Source organism: Salmo salar, chromosome ssa20 (assembly GCF_905237065.1).
Source record: "Salmo salar chromosome ssa20, Ssal_v3.1, whole genome shotgun sequence".
NCBI lineage: Eukaryota > Metazoa > Chordata > Actinopteri > Salmoniformes > Salmonidae > Salmo > Salmo salar.
In genome coordinates, this window is record NC_059461.1 from 94892920 (window position 1) to 94912919 (window position 20000).

Sequence of the window (20000 nt, forward strand, 5' to 3'; positions counted from 1 at the left end):
CTGGGTTAAATACCACAGTGTTTCATCACAGCACCAAGATTTGTGACCTGTTGCCACAAGAAAAGGTCAACCAGTGAAGAACAAACACCATTGTAAATATTTATTTTCCCTTTTGTACTTTAACTATTTGCACATTGTTACAACACTGTATATAGACATAATATGACATTTGAAATGTCTTTAATCTTTTGGAACTTCTGAGTGTAATGTTTACTGTTCATTTTTATTGTTTATTTATATTTTGTTTATTATCTACTTCACTTGCTTTGTCAATGTTAACATATGTTTCCCATGACAATAAAGACCTTCAATTGAATTGAATTGAGAGAGGGAGGGAGAGAGAGAGGGAGGAAGAGAGAGAGAGAAAGAGGAAGTCAGAGAGAGAGAGAGAAAGAGAGAGAGGATGACAGACAGACAGACAGACAGACAGACAGACAGACAGACAGACAGACAGACAGACAGACAGACAGACAGATAGATAGATAGATAGATAGATAGATAGATAGATAGATAGATAGATAGATAGATAGATAGATAGATAGATAGATAGATAGATAGATAGATAGATAGATAGATAGATAGATAGATAGATAGATAGATAGATAGATAGATAGATAGATAGATAAAGGGAGAGCGAGTGAAAGGGAGAGAGAGCAGAGGCTACTTACCAAACACAGTGGTCATCAACTTCTGGACCTTGGAGTTGACCCCTCCTATTCTGTAGAGGCCCAGCGTGTTGATCCCTATGAGATCACACAAACACACCAGTGGTGGAAAAGTCCTCAATTGTCCTACTTCAGTAAAAGTAAAGATACCTTAATAGAAAATGACTCTGGTTAAAGTGAAATTCACCCAGTAAAATATTACTTGAGTAAAAGTCTAAAAGTATTTGGTTTTAAATATACTTAAGTATCACAAGGAAATTGAGTTCCTAAAATGTACTTAAGTATCAAAAGTAAAAGTATAAATAATTTCATTTTTTAAAATAATTTTAGCAAACCAGACGGCACAATTGTTTTTTTTTTTTTGTATTATTGAGGAATAGCCAGGGGCACACTCCAACATTCAGACATGATTTACAAATGAAGCATTTTATGTTTAGTGAGTCTGCAAGATTAGAGGCAGTAGGGAAAACGTCAAAATGTAACGAGTACTTTTGGGTGTCAGGCTAAATGTATGGAGTAAAAATAACATAATTTTCTTTAGGAATGTGGTGAAGTAAAAGTTGGCAAAACATATAAATAGTAAAGTAAAGTACAGATACCCCCAAAAAGTATTTTTAAAGTATTAAAGTATTTTTACTTAAGTACTTTACACCACTAAAACACACTCACACACACACACACACACACACACACACACACACACACACACACACACACACACACACACACACACACACACACACACACACACACACACACACACACACACACACTAATGAAAAGTGGTGTTGGTTACCGTGCTTGGTCATGTAGGACTACAGTGAGACTGAGTTCAGTGGTCTATTTTGACAGCTGAAGCCCAGGAGAAAGGAGACAAAATGGCGGCTATGATGACTCACCTCTTACCTCCACCAAGTCAATACATTTCCTCACAAAATTAAACCCTGCCTCGTTTAGGTACGCTGTAACACAGGGAACACAAAGAGCAAGGTTGACTGGGTTCAATACACACAACACGAGGTCCCACGGGGCTCTGTTGAAAAGTAGTGCACTACATAGGGAATAAGGGGGGTGATTTTGGAGAAACCACTCAGAGTAGTGTGATTGCAGCTGTTCTCTCACACAGAGAGTGTGTACTAATGATGATCCACACTATTGAAATGAGTCTAACTGAGTTAATGGGTAGACGTGGATGGCTACAGACAACAACAACAACAAGGGTTAGCATTAGATAATTCATCTGTTATTACACATATTATTTACTGTTTGTACACTTAGGAGAGTCAGAACTATAGTACATTTCACATGTGTTGTGTAGTACATTTTACATGTGTTATGTAGTATCTTGTACATGTGTTGTTTAGTATATTGTACATGTGCCGTGTAGTATATTGTACATGTGCTGTGTAGTATATTAGACATGTGTTATGTAGTATCTTGTACATTTGTTGTGTAGTATATTGTACATGTGTAGTATATTGTACATGTGTTGTGTAGTATATTGTACATTTGTTGTGTAGTATATTGTACATGTGTTTGACATGTGTTTTGTAGTATATTGTACATGTATTGTGTAGTATATTGTACATGTGTTATGTAGTATCTTGTACATTTGTTGTGTAGTATATTGTACATGTGTAGTATATTGTACATGTGTTGTGTAGTATATTGTACATTTGTTGTGTAGTATATTGTACATGGGTTGTGTAGTATATTGTACATGTGTTGTGTAGTATATTGTACATTTGTTGTGTAGTATATTGTACATGTGTAGTATATTGTACATGTGTTGTGTAGTATATTGTACATTTGTTGTGTAGTATAAAATACTTACTCTCTTCTTTCTTGCTCAGAATGGCTGGAAGGTTGTAAATCTGGAGAAAATCAACAGAGTTAATTACACTAATTTGAAAACCATTTTACAGAGGACGCATCCTAAAGCAGAGTGTCACGCACTTCCTGGAGGGACATGTTTGTTTTGTTGTTAACCCTTTACACTGGTGGAAATTCTCCTGTGTGGATAGAGCTACACTGAAATCTTTCTTACAGAACAAGTATGGAAAGCATAAGCGTCACCATGGTAGCAATTAAAAGGGAATAGCATGGAGATTATGGGGAAATGATTAGACTAAAAGTGAGGACACAACAGTTCACCTGACACAAGACTGAATCCAAATATTACACTGTTGATTGCGTGTGCATTTTACATTTACTGTACTTTTCACCTCATTTGTTGAACTAAATCAAAAAAAAATACTCTGGATACATTCAGTAACATGATCAGAATATTCCTGGAGAATGTGTGGTAGGTGCAACATAAGACAAAACAAATGTCAAGGGTTTGAGAAAGAGGTCTAACTGGTGTCTCCAAGTTCCCACACACTTCTCCAAGTTCCCACACGCCTCTCCAAGTTCCCACACACCTCCCCAAGTTCCCACACACTTCTCCAAGTTCCCACACGCCTCTCCAAGTTCCCACACACCTCCCCAAGTTCCCACACACTTCTCCAAGTTCCCACACACCTCCCCAAGTTCCCACACACTTCTCCAAGTTCCCACACGCCTCTCCAAGTTCCCACACACCTCCCCAAGTTCCCACACACTTCTCCAAGTTCCCACACGCCTCTCCAAGTTCCCACACACTTCTCCAAATTCCCACACGACTCTCCAAGTGGCCACACGCCTCTCCAAGTTCCCACACGACTCTCCAAGTGGCCACACACCTCTCCAAGTGGCCACACACCTCTCCAAGTGGCCACACACTTCTCCAAGTGGCCACACGCCTCTCCAAGTGGCCACACACCTCTCCAAGTGGCCACACACCTCTCCAAGTGGCCACACGCCTCTCCAAGTTCCCACACACCTCTCCAAGTGGCCACACGCCTCTCCAAGTGGCCACACGCCTCTCCAAGTTCCCACACACCTCTCCAAGTGGCCACACGACTCTCCAAGTTCCCACACGCCTCTCCAAGTTCCCACACACCTCTCCAAGTGGCCACACGCTTCTCCAAGTGGCCACACGCCTCTCCAAGTGGCCACACACCTCTCCAAGTGGCCACACACCTCTCCAAGTGGCCACACACCTCTCCAAGTGGCCACACACCTCTCCAAGTGGCCACACACCTCTCCAAGTTCCCACACACCTCTCCAAGTGGCCACACACCTCTCCAAGTTCCCACACACCCACCTCTCCAAGTTCCCACACACCTCTCCAAGTGTGCATAGTTCAAGTAATTTCAATGCACTTTTATGACTCAAAAAAGATTCTTCAACTATAAGGTGTTTTTGTTAGCTCTCCTAGCTGTGCCGATGAGGAACTAGATCAAGCACACTTGTTGTTGTTTTGTTTGGAACACAGCCCTGCATCCCCCACCATCACACAATTACTGTTGTTATTTACGCAATCCAAAAACTGTATTTTATCTATCACAATCTGGGTCAGCTGGTCATTTGGCTTGCTTGTGTGACATCAAAGCGGTACTTATTGTAATCGTCAATGTTTCATCTTTCAAAATACATTGAGTCTGAAAACTTAATTTGCCCAATAACCAGGAGGGATGGGGCATCTTACGGTCGAGCGAAGTGCTCCAGTTCAGAACGGCTGTTGGTCAAAACTCATACAGTATTCCATGCAGCCACTGTATTTCAATGTAGGTGTTTATCAGTGGCCAAATCTGCCATTTTCAACCCGTATACGGGTACGAGCGTAAAGGGCTACAACCTAGACAACCAGGTAATAACGGGAGTTCCTAACTAATCAATGACGTTAATTGATCAATCAAGTTTAAGGGAGGGGTGAAAACCCTCAGACATACAGCCCACCAGGAATTGAGTTTGACACACATGTCCAAAAGTTACAGTATAGTTATGTTTCATACAGCCAGAAGGGGGCACCAAAGACAAACATATTTTCACTGTGTCCCTACCAGACACCAGAGCCAGCTAGATTGCACTAGAGTGGGAATATAAAAGGAAAGATGGAAAGGGAGAGAGAGAGAGAGAGAGAGAGAGAGGGGGGGGTGGGTGAAAATAAAATAGAGAGAGAGTGGAAGAGAGAGAAAGAGACAGAGGGGAGAGAGTAAGATGAAAAGAGAGAGGGAGAGATGAGAAGATAACAGAGGGAGAGAAGAGAAAAGAGAGGGAGAGGGGCGAAGAGAGAGGGAGAGATGAGAAGAGAGAGGGAGAGATGAGAAGAGAACAGAGGGAGAGGTGAGCAGAGAGAGGAAGAGATGAGAAGAGAGAGGGAGAGATGAGAAGAGAAGACAGAGGGTGAGGTGAGAAGAGAGAGGGAGAGATGAGAAGAGAGAGGGAGAGAGAAGAGAAGAGAGAGGGAGAGATGAGAAGAGAGAGGGAGAGAAGAGAACAGAGAGGGAGAGGTGAGAGGGGAGAGAAGAGAGAGGGAGAGAAGAGAACAGAGAGGGAGAGATGAGAAGAGAGAGGGGGAGAAGAGAACAGAGAGGGAGAGAAGAGGAGAGGGAGAGATGAGAAGAGAGAGGGAGAGATGAGAAGAGAGAGGGAGAGAGAAGAGAGAGGGAGAGATGAGAAGAGAGAGGGAGAGGAGAGAGGGAGAGATGAGAAGAGAGAGGGAGAGGAGAGAAGAGAGAGGGAGAGGAGAGAGGGAGAGAAGAGGAGAGGGAGAGATGAGATGAGAAGAGAGAGGGAGAGATGAGAAGAGAACAGAGAGGGAGAGATGAGAAGAGAGAGGGAGAGAAGAGAACAGAGAGGGAGAGATGAGAAGAGAGAGGGAGAGGTGAGAACAGAGAGGGAGAGATAAGAACAGAGAGGGAGAGATGAGAACAGAGAGGGAGAGATGAGAAGAGAGAGGGAGAGAAGAGAACAGAGGGAGAGAAGAGAACAGAGAGGGAGAGATGAGAACAGAGAGGGAGAGAAGAGAACAGAGAGGGAGAAGAGAACAGAGAGGGAGAGAAGAGAAGAGAGAACAGAGAGGGAGAGAAGAGAACAGAGAGGGAGAGAAGAGAAGAGAGAGGGAGAGAAGAGAACAGAGAGGGAGAGATGAGAACAGAGAGGGAGAGAAGAGAACAGAGAGGGAGAGAGAGAAGAGAAGAGAGAGGGAGAGAAGAGAAGAGAGAGGGAGAGAAGAGAACAGAGAGGGAGAGATGAGAACAGAGAGGGAGAGATGAGAACAGAGAGGGAGAGAAGAGAACAGAGAGGGAGAGAAGAGAAGAGAGAGGGAGAGAAGAGAACAGAGAGGGAGAGAGAGAAGAGAAGAGAGAGGGAGAGAAGAGAACAGAGAGGGAGAGAAGAGAACAGAGAGGGAGAGAGAGAAGAGAAGAGAGAGGGAGAGAAGAGAACAGAGAGGGAGAGAGAGAAGAGAAGAGAGAGGGAGAGAAGAGAAGAGAGAGGGAGAGAAGAGAACAGAGAGGGAGAGATGAGAACAGAGAGGGAGAGATGAGAACAGAGAGGGAGAGAAGAGAACAGAGAGGGAGAGAAGAGAAGAGAGAGGGAGAGAAGAGAACAGAGAGGGAGAGAAGAGAACAGAGAGGGAGAGAAGAGAACAGAGAGGGAGAGATGAGAACAGAGAGGGAGAGAAGAGAACAGAGAGGGAGAGAAGAGAAGAGAGAGGGAGAGAAGAGAACAGAGAGGGAGAGATGAGAAGAGAGAGGGAGAGATGAGAACAGAGAGGGAGAGAAGAGAACAGAGAGGGAGAGATGAGAAGAGAGAGGGAGAGATGAGAAGAGAGAGGGAGAGATGAGAACAGAGAGGGAGAGAAGAGAACAGAGAGGGAGAGAAGAGAAGAGAGAGGGAGAGAAGAGAACAGAGAGGGAGAGAGAGAAGAGAAGAGAGAGGGAGAGAAGAGAACAGAGAGGGAGAGATGAGAAGAGAGAGGGAGAGATGAGAACAGAGAGGGAGAGAAGAGAACAGAGAGGGAGAGAAGAGAACAGAGAGGGAGAGATGAGAAGAGAGAGGGAGAGATGAGAAGAGAGAGGGAGAGAAGAGAAGAGAGAGGGAGAGATGAGATGAGACGAGAGAGGTTCCTCACCGGCTCCTTGCCATCCATAGCCTCCAGCCACAGCCTTCTGTTGGACTCAGACAGAGCCTGGAGAGTCACGATGCCATGCCTGAAACAGGTTCACACACCACACAGGACACTTCAGTCACATCACATCTCAATGCCCAGGGTCCATAAATAATTCTACATCCCAAATTGCACCCTATTCCCTATATAGGGCACTACTTTTGACCAGGACCCATGTTTAAACAACAAACACCTCTATCAAACGAATTCAATGATATGACTACTGTGCTTAAAGATAGTAGTCTTCACACAGTACCGTGTCCCCTTCTCTAAATCATGTCAGTGATTACATTCCCACTCCAAATTAACACAGTGCTTGATTTGATTTGTCCTCCTTGCATGCATTCCCTGTAAAGTATCTCCAGGTGGGGCTAATCTCTGAATACAGACCAATCTTGGATCATTATGACGGTAAATGAAACCACTGAGAGTAGAGTCTGCCTTCATGAAATAATATGCAGTTTGTGTGCATAATGCCTCACTGGGCCTTGCCAATGTTTTGTGCATAATGTTTCTGGAATGAACATACTAATAATAGGCCTACGGTATGGTTGCATGTAATACCACTAATGTAATAGTACTAATGCAATAGTACTAATGTAATACCACTACTGTAATACCACTAATGTAATAGTACTAATGTAATAGTACTAATGCAATAGTACTAATGTAATACCACTAATGTAATAGTACTAATGCAATAGTACTAATGCAATAGTACTAATGTAATACCACTAATGTAATAGTATTAATGTAATAGTACTAATGCAATAGTACTAATGTAATAGTATTAATGTAATAGTACTAATGCAATAGTACTAATGTAATACCACTAATGTAATAGTATTAATGTAATAGTACTAATGCAATAGTACTAATGTAATAGTATTAATGTAATAGTACTAATGCAATAGTACTAATGTAATACCACTAATGTAATAGTATTAATGTAATAGTACTAATGCAATAGTACTAATGTAATAGTACTAATACAATAGTACTAATGTAATAGTACTAATGTAATAGTACTAATGTAATAGTACTAATGTAGCAGTATTAATGCAATAGTACTAATGTAATAGTACTAATGTAATAGCACTAATGTAATAGTACTAATGCAATACTACTAATGTAATAGTACTAATGCAATAGTACTAATGTAATAGTACTAATGCAATAGTACTAATGTAATACCACTACTGTAATACCACTAATGTAATAGTACTAATGCAATAGTACTAATGCAATAGTACTAATGTAATACCACTACTGTAATACCACTAATGTAATAGTACTAATGTAATAGTACTAATGCAATAGTACTAATGTAATACCACTAATGTAATAGTACTAATGCAATAGTACTAATGTAATACTACTAATATAATAGTACTAAGGTAATGGTACTAAGGTAATAGTACTAATGCAATATTACTAATGTAATAGTATTAATGTAATGGTACTAAGGTAATAGTAGTAATGCAATATTACTAATGTAATAGCATTAATGTAATAATATTAATGTAATAGTACAAATGTAATAGTATTAATGTAATAGTACCAATGTAATAGTATTAATGTAATAGTATTAATGTAATAGTACCAATGTAATAGTATTAATGTAATAGTATTAATTGTATAGTATCAATGTAATAGTACCAATCTAATATTACTAATGTAATAGTATCCATTTAATGTAATAGCACTAATGTAATAGTACTAATGCAATAGTACCAATGTAATAGTATTAATGGAATGTATGAATGTAATAGTATTAATGTAATAGTATTAATTTTATAGTATCAATGTAATAGTACTAATGTAATAGTATTAATGTAATAGTATTACTTTTATAGTATCAATGTAATAGTACTAATGTAATAGTATTAATTTTATAGTACCAATGTAATAGTACTAATGTAATAGTATTAATTTTATATTATCCATGTAATATTATCCATGTAATATTGCCCATGTAATAGTATTAAGATAATAGTATTAATATAATAGTATCCATGTAATATTATCCATGTAATAGTATTAATATAAGTATCCATGTAATAGTATTCCATGTAATATTATCCATGTAATAGTATTAATATAAGTATCCATGTAATAGTATTAATATAATAGTATCCATGTAATAGTAAATAAATGTACTCATACATTGATGCATTCCCAACATTACCGCCCAGCGGCTAGTGGTAAGAGTTAGCAGTAGCTGAAAGCCATGTAGCTAGACACCTCTGCCGTGTTGGAATAGGTTGGCCTGACCGCTGCGAGTGGCTCAGAACACCCAGACAGGAAGTGTAATGTAATGAGGATGAATGGATGAGCTGGAGATGAACATACGGTAGCCATTTTAAGACAGCCTCAGTCGCAAGCCTCATGCCACACTCTGGTGTGAGGGCTCCTGGGTAAACGTTCCCCTTAGGTACAGATCTAGGATCAGCTTCCCCTGCCTCCAATTACTAACGATTAGTGGGGGAAAATAAAATAAAGCTGACCGAAGATCAGAGGTAACTCCACCGTATCCCAGGGTGAGGCTTGAGGATAAGGATGTCCTGAAATGTACACCGTACAGAAAGATGACTGGGGTCGTGGCTCCACGTTGCCCTTGTGGTTAGAACAAGCACCTTGTGGCATATCTGATCTATGAGGTGATAAATTAGTTAGCTACCCAGCCAGTTAAACAGGAGTTATTGTCCATGCTCACCTCAGCAGCGCTCAGATTGGAGGTGAAGAGAGCTGCTCTGACCAGACATGGCTTCAAATACACTTTTGAAATAATTTAAAATACTTTTTTTTTTTACGTTGCCTGTATTAATTAAAACCAATGGATGTACGTATATTAAATTCCCCCCCAGACTGTATACCTGCCCATCAGGCGTCCTAGAACAAACGTTGAAATGATTTGAAAGATTTGAAATAGAATTTGAATCCAGGTCTGGTGGTTAGCTACTGCTACACTCTCCCTCTCCGTTCTGAAACACACCGACCCAGCCGAGCGAAGGCCTGAATGTGCTGATGTCATCGTCTCATGAATTAAACCACTTGATCAATGGCTTTCCTTCTACAGGGACCGGTTTGATCTGCATCTGAATGTCTGTCTGTCTCTTCCTGCCCTTCTTACTGTTCTAGTCAAAACATTTAAGTCATATTAATCAACAATGATCCCCCCCATGCATTAACGGGCTCTGAAATCTGACAATTGTACAATTGGAATCAAGCTGATAAAATACATCCTTTACTTAAAGTTAGAATGATATTATTATTATTATTATTATTATTATTATCGATAAATGATTATAGTAATTGTAGATGAGAAGAAATTATTCAAGTGGAATATTATTTTTCTGTCACGCTTTCCTTTCCCATCAAAATTGATTGTGATTGATGAAGTCTGATTCGGTGATTGTGATTGGTGAAGTCTGATTCGGTGATTGTGATTGGTGAAGTCTGATTCGGGTGATTGTGATTGGTGAAGTCTGATTCGGTGATTGTGATTGGTGAAGTCTGATTCGGTGATTGTGATTGGTGAAGTCTGATTCGGTGATTGTGATTGGTGAAGTCTGATTCGGTGATTGTGATTGATGAAGTCTGATTCGGTGATTGTGATTGGTGAAGTCTGGGGTGATTGTGATTGGTGAAGTCTGGGGTGATTGTGATTGGTGAAGTCTGATTCGGTGATTGTGATTGGTGAAGTCTGGGGTGATTGTGATTGGTGAAGTCTGGGGTGATTGTGATTGGTGAAGTCTGATTCGGTGATTGTGATTGGTGAAGTCTGATTCGGTGATTGTGATTGGTGAAGTCTGATTCGGGTGATTGTGATTGGTGAAGTCTGATTCGGGTGATTGTGATTGGTGAAGTCTGATTCGGGTGATTGTGATTGGTGAAGTCTGATTCGGTGATTGTGATTGGTGAAGTCTGATTCGGTGATTGTGATTGGTGAAGTCTGATTCGGTGATTGTGATTGGTGAAGTCTGATTCGGTGATTGTGATTGGTGAAATCTGATTCGGGTGATTGTGATTGGTGAAGTCTGGGGTGATTATGATTGGTGAAGTCTGATTCGGTGATTGTGATTGGTGAAGTCTGATTCGGGTGGAATGGAAAGATAAAAAAAAAAAGCTATGTATTTTATTCAAAGTTAATTTGAAGTTGTAAAGTTTGATAGATTCAGTGAGTGAATGAATGGGCACGATTATCAGCCTTGAACACAAGCAGCATCATGCTCACTGCTACAGCAACATGCTCACTGCTACAGCAACATGCTCACTGCTCTGAGAGAGAGGGGACAGTATAGTAACATCACTGGTCACATACCGGACTTTACAGAACTTTAACTGAAGCGGTCGGAAAAGAGTTCCTTGACAGATGTCAGTTCTACATCGACACGAAGAAACACAGAGAGAGAAGAAGAAATGGGTACAAATAATAGAAAACTGAAAGAAGAGAATTGTACGTATAAAGACTGCTTACTAGATGGCACATTTAGTCAAACACAAGGCTTCAGTGAAAGGACACGCACAAGAACATGCAGGACACAAACAGACAGAGCTGAAAACATCTAAACACAATCTACACACTAATAATAACAATAGCTAAAAATGTCCAATCAAGTTTAAACAGGAAGCTTAAACAGCTAATGGAAAAGGAACGTCCACTTGTTTCCGCACATATTTTCAAATCCCACAAAGTTGCAATCAGTCCCAAGTGGCTGCAGTGGAACCAGCACTAGTCTGATGATAACAATCACTACAATGACAACTGGGTTTGTTACTGTCATAATCATTGACTACCGTTGCCATGCCGCGGGCATACCATTTGACTAGATGCACAGACAGGGCAGGGACGTGCAGGCTAAATAGGAAATCCATTTAAATAATAATACGATTATTCATAGAAATACTGATGTGAAAAAATGATGACATCACCTCTCCACCACTTCGATGTCGAAGCAGAAACGCTTGTCGATGGAGTCGGTCTTCCTTCGGATACAGGACTTCAGCTTGAACATCTCAGATGGACTCACCACCAGACCATTCTAGGACAAAACACAGGGACTCGTGATTAGACTGGTGTAGAACACAACAGAGGGACTCGTGATTAGACTGGTGTAGAACACAACACAGGGACTCGTGATTAGACTGGTGTAGAACACAACAGAGGGACTCGTGATTAGACTGGTGTAGAACACAACACAGGGACTCGTGATTAGACTGGTGTAGAACACAACAGAGGGACTCGTGATTAGACTGGTGTAGAACACAACAGAGGGACTCGTGATTAGACTGGTGTAGAACACAACAGAGGGACTCGTGATTAGACTGGTGTAGAACACAACAGAGGGACTCGTGATTAGACTGGTGTAGAACACAGAGAGACTCGTGATTAAACTGGTGTAGAACACAGAGAGACTCGTGATTAGACGGGTGTAGAACACAACAGAGGGACTCGTGATTAGACTGGTGTAGAACACAACAGAGGGACTCGTGATTAGACTGGTGTAGAACACAACAGAGGGACTCGTGATTAGACTGGTGTAGAACACAACAGAGGGACTCGTGATTAGACTGGTGTAGAACACAACAGAGGGACTCGTGATTAGACTGGTGTAGAACACAGAGAGACTCATGATTAGACTGGTGTAGAACACAACAGAGGGACTCGTGATTAGACTGGTGTAGAACACAGAGAGACTCGTGATTAGACTGGTGTAGAACACAGAGAGACTCGTGATTAGACTGGTGTAGAACACAGAGAGACTCATGATTAGACTGGTGTAGAACACAACAGAGAGACTCGTGATTAGACTGGTGTAGAACACAACAGAGGGACTCGTGATTAGACTGGTGTAGAACACAGAGAGACTCGTGATTAGACTGGTGTAGAACACAACAGAGGGACTCGTGATTAGACTGGTGTAGAACACAACACAGGGACTCGTGATTAGACTGGTGTAGAACACAACAGAGGGACTCGTGATTAGACTGGTGTAGAACACAGAGAGACTCGTGATTAGACTGGTGTAGAACACAACAGAGGGACTCGTGATTAGACTGGTGTAGAACACAACAGAGGGACTCGTGATTAGACTGGTGTAGAACACAACAGAGAGACTCGTGATTAGACTGGTGTAGAACACAACAGAGGGACTCGTGATTAGACTGGTGTAGAACACAACAGAGGTATGGAAGGATTTAAAGGGGGAACCTTATGCGTTCAAAATGGAATTCCTACTGAGGAAATCATTTATGGGGCCCTTTTCTTGAGAAGAGCAGGTAAAATACATGGATTTAATAAAGGTTTCACTAGTCACTTTAAATAATGCCACTTTATATAATGTTTTCATACTCTACATTACTCATCTCATATGTATATACTGTACTCTATACCATCTACTGCATCTTGCCTATGCTGCACGGCCATCACTCATCCATATATTTATATGTACATATACTTGTTAGATATTACTGCACTGTCGGAACTAGAAGCACAAGCATTGCGCTACACTCGCATTAACATCTGCTAACCATGTGCATGTGACCAATAACATTTGATTTGATTTGACAAAACTCTGAGATCAGGTCTAGTTTATAGTCTAGAACTAGGGCCCAGAGTATTTCCTGGTCAGCTCTAGTTTATAGTCTAGAACTAGGGCCCAGAGTATTTCCTGGTCAGCTCTAGTTTATTGCCTAGAACTAGGGCCCAGAGTATTTCCTGGTCAGCTCTAGTTTATAGTCTAGAACTAGGGCCCAGAGTATTTCCTGGTCAGCTCTCGTTTATAGTCTAGAACTAGGGCCCAGAGTATTTCCTGGTCAGCTCTAGTTTATACCCTAGAACTAGGGCCCAGAGTATTTCCTGGTCAGCTCTAGTTTATACCCTAGAACTAGGGTCCAGAGTATTTCCTGGTCACTTGTTGCACCCTCGACAACTACTATGATTATTATTATTTGACCCTGCTGATCATCTATGAACATTTGAACATCTTGGCCTAATGTTCTGTTATAATCTCCACCCGGCACAGCCAGAAGAGGACTGGCCACCCCTCATAGCCTGGTTCCTCTCTAGGTTTCTTCCTAGGTTTTTGGCCTTTCTAGGGAGTTTTTCCTAGCCACCGTGCTTCTACACCTGCATTACTTGCTGTTTGGGGGGTTTTAGGCTGGGTTTCTGTACAGCACTTTGTGATATCAGCTGACGTAAGAAGGGCGATATAAATACATTTGATTTGAAATTTGATTTAATAATATAATGTTTATCACCGTGTACTACTGTATACGCTACCTGTTTGCCAGCTGATTTGGTTTCAAAGTTGATCATGGCGAAGGTTTTGCTGCTCTTCTCATATGTACAGTAATGTCGCGTCCACGTGCATCCCAGCGGCCCTGAAACAGAGAGAAGGAACAACACAGCCATGATTGGTCATGAAAGAACAACAAATACATTTAAGAAGGCACCTATTCCCTATAAGATGCACTACTTTTGACCAGGGCCTGTAGGACTCTGTAGTGCACTATATAGGGAATAGGCTGCAATTTGGGACGGAAACAACAAAAGCCTAAGCTAAGCCATGATTGCTTCCTGAAACCACAATGTTCTGGAAAGACTTCTGAAATGAAATTCCTAATTAAGAAAGATAAAACAACATGTTGTTGTTGATTATCATCTGAGATAAAGTTTCCAGTATTCAGGGTATTTACTCCTGTTCAAGTTTGAGAGCACATCAAAGCTGGATGAGGAAATATAATGAGATAGAGTTACATTCTCAGAGTTATGTTCTCAGAGTTACAGTTATAATCTCAGAGTTATGATCCCAGAGTTACAGTTATAATCTCAGAGTCAGAGTTATGATCCCAGAGTTACAGTTATAATCTCAGAGTCAGAGTTATGATCCCAGATTTACAGTTATAATCTCAGAGTCAGAGTTATGATCCCAGAGTTACAGTTATAATCTCAGAGTCAGAGTTATGATCCTAGATTTATAGTTATAATCTCAGAGTCAGAGTTATGATCCTTTATTTAAGTCAGAGTTATGATCCTAGATTTATAGTTATAATCTCAGAGTCAGAGTTATGTTCTCAGAGTCAGAGTTATGATCCCAGAGTTACAGTTATAATCTCAGAGTCAGAGTTATAATCTCAGAGTCAGAGTTACATTCTCAGAGTCAGAGTTATGATCCTAGATTTATAGTTATAATCTCAGAGTCAGAGTTATGATCCCAGATTTATAGTTATAATCTCAGAGTCAGAGTTATGATCCCAGATTTATAGTTATAATCTCAGAGTCAGAGTTATGTTCTCAGAGTCAGAGTTATGATCCTAGATTTATAGTTACAATCTCAGAGTCAGAGTTACATTCTCAGAGTCAAGAGTTACATTCTCAGAGTCAAGAGTTACATTCTCAGAGTCAGAGTTATGTTCTCAGAGTCAAGAGTTTTAGGAGTCTGGGATCAGGAGCTAGAGGTTGGACTCACGTTTCTCCTGAACGTAGAGGAAACCCTCCATGGTCCACTGCCCTGGAGGTTTGTAGTCCTGATCAGCTGATCTGATTCTCTTCATCAGTTTCTCGACTTCCTGCTTCGTACTCACAAAGTTGTTCCTCGTCTGTACGTACGCACGCACACACACACACACACACACACACACACACACACACACACACACACACACACACACACACACACACACACACACACACACACACACACACACACACACACACACACACACACACACAGATCAAAAAGATAAAGATCGGCGCAAAACCAGCTTCCATGTATCAAAAAGAGAGAGCACGCATCACAGCAGGCAACAGATGCGATCATTAAAGCTGTTGTTTAGGTATCAAACACAGTAACACCAACACACCATACATTATAAAAGCATTTTTCTGGTGACCCAGTGGGACATACTGAGGAACAATATACATTATTAAAAGATATCAAAAGATGTTGATAGACATAAAACGATACTCCATGGGGGGGGGGGATGAAGAAAAGCCCGGATGAAGATATTTTTCACCGAGCAAGTCAACGTGACACACTGTTGTGTGCTTCCAAAATGGCACCCTATTCCCTAAAGAGCCGCATTGGTCTCTGTTCAAAAGTAGAGCACTATATGTGGAATAGGGTGCCTTTTCACATTTGCTCACAGCCTCAGTCTTACGAGAGAACAAGATCCAGTCTGCTGTGGTTTTAACCTGAACATCAACCAGTCTGCTGCATTTGTATGTTTTATTTATTATGGATCTCCATTAGTTCCTGCCAAGGCAGCAGCTACTCTTCCTGGGGTTTATTATGGATCTCCATTAGTTCCTGCCAAGTCAGCAGATACTCTTCCTGGGGTTTATTATGGATCCCCATTAGTTCCTGCCAAGACAGCAGCTACTCTTCCTGGGGTTTATTATGGATCCACTGTTAGTTCCTGCCAAGACAGCAGCTACTCTTCCTGAGGTTTATTATGGATCCACTGTTAGTTCCTGTCAAGGCAGCAGCTACTCTTCCTGAGGTTTATTATGGATCCACTGTTAGTTCCTGCCAAGGCAGCAGATACTCTTCCTGAGGTTTATTATGGATCCACTGTTAGTTCCTGTCAAGGCAGCAGCTACTCTTCCTGGGGGTTTATTATGGATCCCCATTAGTTCCTGTCAAGGCAGCAGCTACTCTTCCTGGGGTTTATTATGGATCCCCATTAGCTCCTGCCAAGGCAGCAGCTACTCTTCCTGGGGTTTATTATGGATCCCCATTAGTTCCTGCAAAGGCAGCAGCTACTCTTCCAGGGGTTTATTATGGATCCCCATTTAGTTCCTGCCAAGGCAGCAGCTACTCTTTCTGGGGTTTATTATGGATCCCCTGTTATTTCCTGCCAAGGCAGCAGCTACTCTTCCTGGGGTTTATTATGGATCCACTGTTAGTTCCTGCCAAGGCAGCAGCTACTCTTCCTGAGGTTTATTATGGATCCCCATTAGTTCCTGCCAAGGCAGCAGCTACTCTTCCTGGGGTTTATTATGGATCCCCATTTAGTTCCTGCCAAGGCAGCAGCTACTCTTCCTGGGGTTTATTATGGATCCCCATTAGTTCCTGCCAAGGCAGCAGCTACTCTTCCTGGGGTTTATTATGGATCCCAATTAGTTTCTGCCAAGGCAGCAGCTACTCTTCCTGGGGTTTATTATGGATCCCCATTAGTTCCTGCCAAGGCAGCAGCTACTCTTCCTGGGGTTTATTATGGATCCCCTTTAGTACCTGTCAAGGCAGAAGCTACTCTTCCTGGGGTTTATTATGGATCCCCATTAGTTCCTGTCAAGGCAGCAGCTACTCTTCCTGGGGTTTATTATGGATCCCCATTAGTTCCTGCCAAGGCAGCAGCTACTCTTCCTGGGGTTTATTATGGATCCCCATTAGTTCCTGCCAAGACAGCAGCTACTCTTCCTGGGGTTTATTATGGATCCACTGTTAGTTCCTGCCAAGGCAGCAGCTACTCTTCCTGAGGTTTATTATGGATCCACTGTTAGTTCCTGTCAAGGCGGCAGCTACTCTTCCTGTGGGTTTATTATGGATCCCCATTAGTTCCTGTCAAGGCAGCAGCTACTCTTCCTGGGGTTTATTATGGATCCCCATTAGTTCCTGCCAAGGCAGCAGCTACTCTTCCTGGGGTTTATTATGGATCCCCATTAGTTCCTGCCAAGGCAGCAGCTACTCTTCCTGGGGTTTATTATGGATCCCCATTTAGTTCCTGCCAAGGCAGCAGCTACTCTTTCTGGGGTTTATTATGGATCCCCTGTTAGTTCCTGCCAAGGCAGCAGCTACTCTTCCTGGGGTTTATTATGGATCCACTGTTAGTTCCTGCCAAGGCAGCAGCTACTCTTCCTGGGGTTTATTATGGATCCCCATTAGTTCCTGCCAAGGCAGCAGCTACTCTTCCTGGGGTTTATTATGGATCCCCATTTAGTTCCTGCCAAGGCAGCAGCTACTCTTCCTGGGGTTTATTATGGATCCCCATTAGTTCCTGCCAAGGCAGCAGCTACTCTTCCTGGGGTTTATTATGGATCCCCATTTAGTTCCTGCCAAGGCAGCAGCTACTCTTCCTGGGGTTTATTATGGATCCCCATTAGTTCCTGCCAAGGCAGCAGCTACTCTTCCTGGGGTTTATTATGGATCCCCATTAGTTCCTGCCAAGGCAGCAGCTACTCTTCCTGGGGTTTATTATGGATACCCATTAGTTCCTGCCAAGGCAGCAGCTACTCTTCCTGGGGTTTATTATGGATCCACTGTTAGTTCCTGCCAAGGCAGCAGCTACTCTTCCTGAGGTTTATTATGGATCCACTGTTAGTTCCTGTCAAGGCAGCAGCTACTCTTCCTGAGGTTTATTATGGATCCACTGTTAGTTCCTGCCAAGGCAGCAGCTACTCTTCCTGGGGTTTATTATGGATCCACTGTTAGTTCCTGTCAAGGCAGCAGCTACTCTTCCTGTGGGTTTATTATGGATCCCCATTAGTTCCTGTCAAGGCAGCAGCTACTCTTCCTGGGGTTTATTATGGATCCCCATTAGTTCCTGCCAAGGCAGCAGCTACTCTTCCTGGGGTTTATTATGGATCCCCATTAGTTCCTGCCAAAGCAGCAGCTACTCTTCCTGGGGTTTATTATGGATCCCCATTAGTTCCTGCCAAGGCAGCAGCTACTCTTCCTGGGGTTTATTATGGATACCCATTAGTTCCTGCCGAGGCAGCAGCTACTCTTCCTGGGGTTTATTATGGATCCACTGTTAGTTCCTGCCAAGGCAGCAGCTACTCTTCCTGAGGTTTATTATGGATCCACTGTTAGTTCCTGTCAAGGCAGCAGCTACTCTTCCTGAGGTTTATTATGGATCCACTGTTAGTTCCTGCCAAGGCAGCAGCTACTCTTCCTGGGGTTTATTATGGATCCACTGTTAGTTCCTGTCAAGGCAGCAGCGACTCTTCCTGTGGGTTTATTATGGATCCCCATTAGTTCCTGCCAAGGCAGCAGCTACTCTTCCTGGGGTTTATTATGGATCCCCATTAGTTCCTGCCAAGGCAGCAGCTACTCTTCCTGGGGTTTATTATGGATCCCCATTAGTTCCTGCCAAGGCAGCAGCTACTCTTCCTGGGGTTTATTATGGATCCACTGTTAGTTCCTGCCAAGGCAGCAGCTACTCTTCCTGGGGTTTATTATGGATCCACTGTTAGTTCCTGTCGAGGCAGCAGCTACTCTTCCTGTGGGTTTATTATGGATCCCCATTAGTTCCTGTCAAGGCAGCAGCTACTCTTCCTGGGGTTTATTATGGATCCCCATTAGTTCCTGCCAAGGCAGCAGCTACTCTTCCTGGGGTTTATTATGGATCCCCATTAGTTCCTGCCAAAGCAGCAGCTACTCTTCCTGGGGTTTATTATGGATCCCCATTAGTTCCTGCCAAGGCAGCAGCTACTCTTCCTGGGGTTTATTATGGATACCCATTAGTTCCTGCCGAGGCAGCAGCTACTCTTCCTGGGGTTTATTATGGATCCACTGTCAGTTCCTGCCAAGGCAGCAGCTACTCTTCCTGAGGTTTATTATGGATCCACTGTTAGTTCCTGTCAAGGCAGCAGCTACTCTTCCTGAGGTTTATTATGGATCCACTGTTAGTTCCTGCCAAGGCAGCAGCTACTCTTCCTGGGGTTTATTATGGATCCACTGTTAGTTCCTGTCAAGGCAGCAGCGACTCTTCCTGTGGGTTTATTATGGATCCCCATTAGTTCCTGTCAAGGCAGTAGCTACTCTTCCTGGGGTTTATTATGGATCCCCATTAGTTCCTGCCAAGGCAGCAGCTACTCTTCCTGGGGTTTATTATGGATCCCCATTAGTTCCTGCCAAGGCAGCAGCTACTCTTCCTGGGGTTTATTATGGATCCCCATTTAGTTCCTGCCAAGGCAGCAGCTACTCTTTCTGGGGTTTATTATGGATCCCCTGTTAGTTCCTGCCAAGGCAGCAGCTTCTCTTCCTGGGGTTTATTATGGATCCACTGTTAGTTCCTGCCAAGGCAGCAGCTACTCTTCCTGGGGTTTATTATGGATCCCCGTTAGTTCCTGCCAAGGTAGCAGCTACTCTTCCTGGGGTTTATTATGGATCCCCATTTAGTTCCTGCCAAGGCAGCAGCTACTCTTCCTGGGGTTTATTATGGCTCCCCATTAGTTCCTGCCAAGGCAGCAGCTACTCTTCCTGGGGTTTATTATGGATCCCCATTAGTTCCTGCCAAGGCAGCAGCTACTCTTCCTGGGGTTTATTATGGATCCCCATTAGTTCCTG

At 42.5% G+C, this 20000-nt stretch overlaps 1 protein-coding gene across 7 annotated transcripts in view; it reads right to left on the reverse strand.

The window, feature by feature from the left end:
• arhgap42b (Rho GTPase activating protein 42b) overlaps positions 1 to 20000 on the reverse strand; it is a 237147-nt gene that overhangs the window by 47548 nt on the left and 169599 nt on the right. For 4 of the 7 annotated variants that reach the window (XM_045704171.1, XM_045704169.1, XM_045704170.1 and 1 more), the window contains 8 exons: positions 15177 to 15306; positions 13988 to 14088; positions 11638 to 11747; positions 11027 to 11086; positions 6667 to 6745; positions 2500 to 2539; positions 1565 to 1627; positions 669 to 743 (listed from right to left, as the gene is read on the reverse strand). In XM_045704171.1, coding sequence (XP_045560127.1) covers positions 669 to 743; positions 1565 to 1627; positions 2500 to 2539; positions 6667 to 6745; positions 11027 to 11086; positions 11638 to 11747; positions 13988 to 14088; positions 15177 to 15306 — 658 coding nt within the window. The remainder of the gene's footprint in view (positions 1 to 668; positions 744 to 1564; positions 1628 to 2499; positions 2540 to 6666; positions 6746 to 11026; positions 11087 to 11637; positions 11748 to 13987; positions 14089 to 15176; positions 15307 to 20000) is intronic. The other 3 variants (XM_045704175.1, XM_045704173.1, XM_045704172.1) reach the window with 1 other exon arrangement.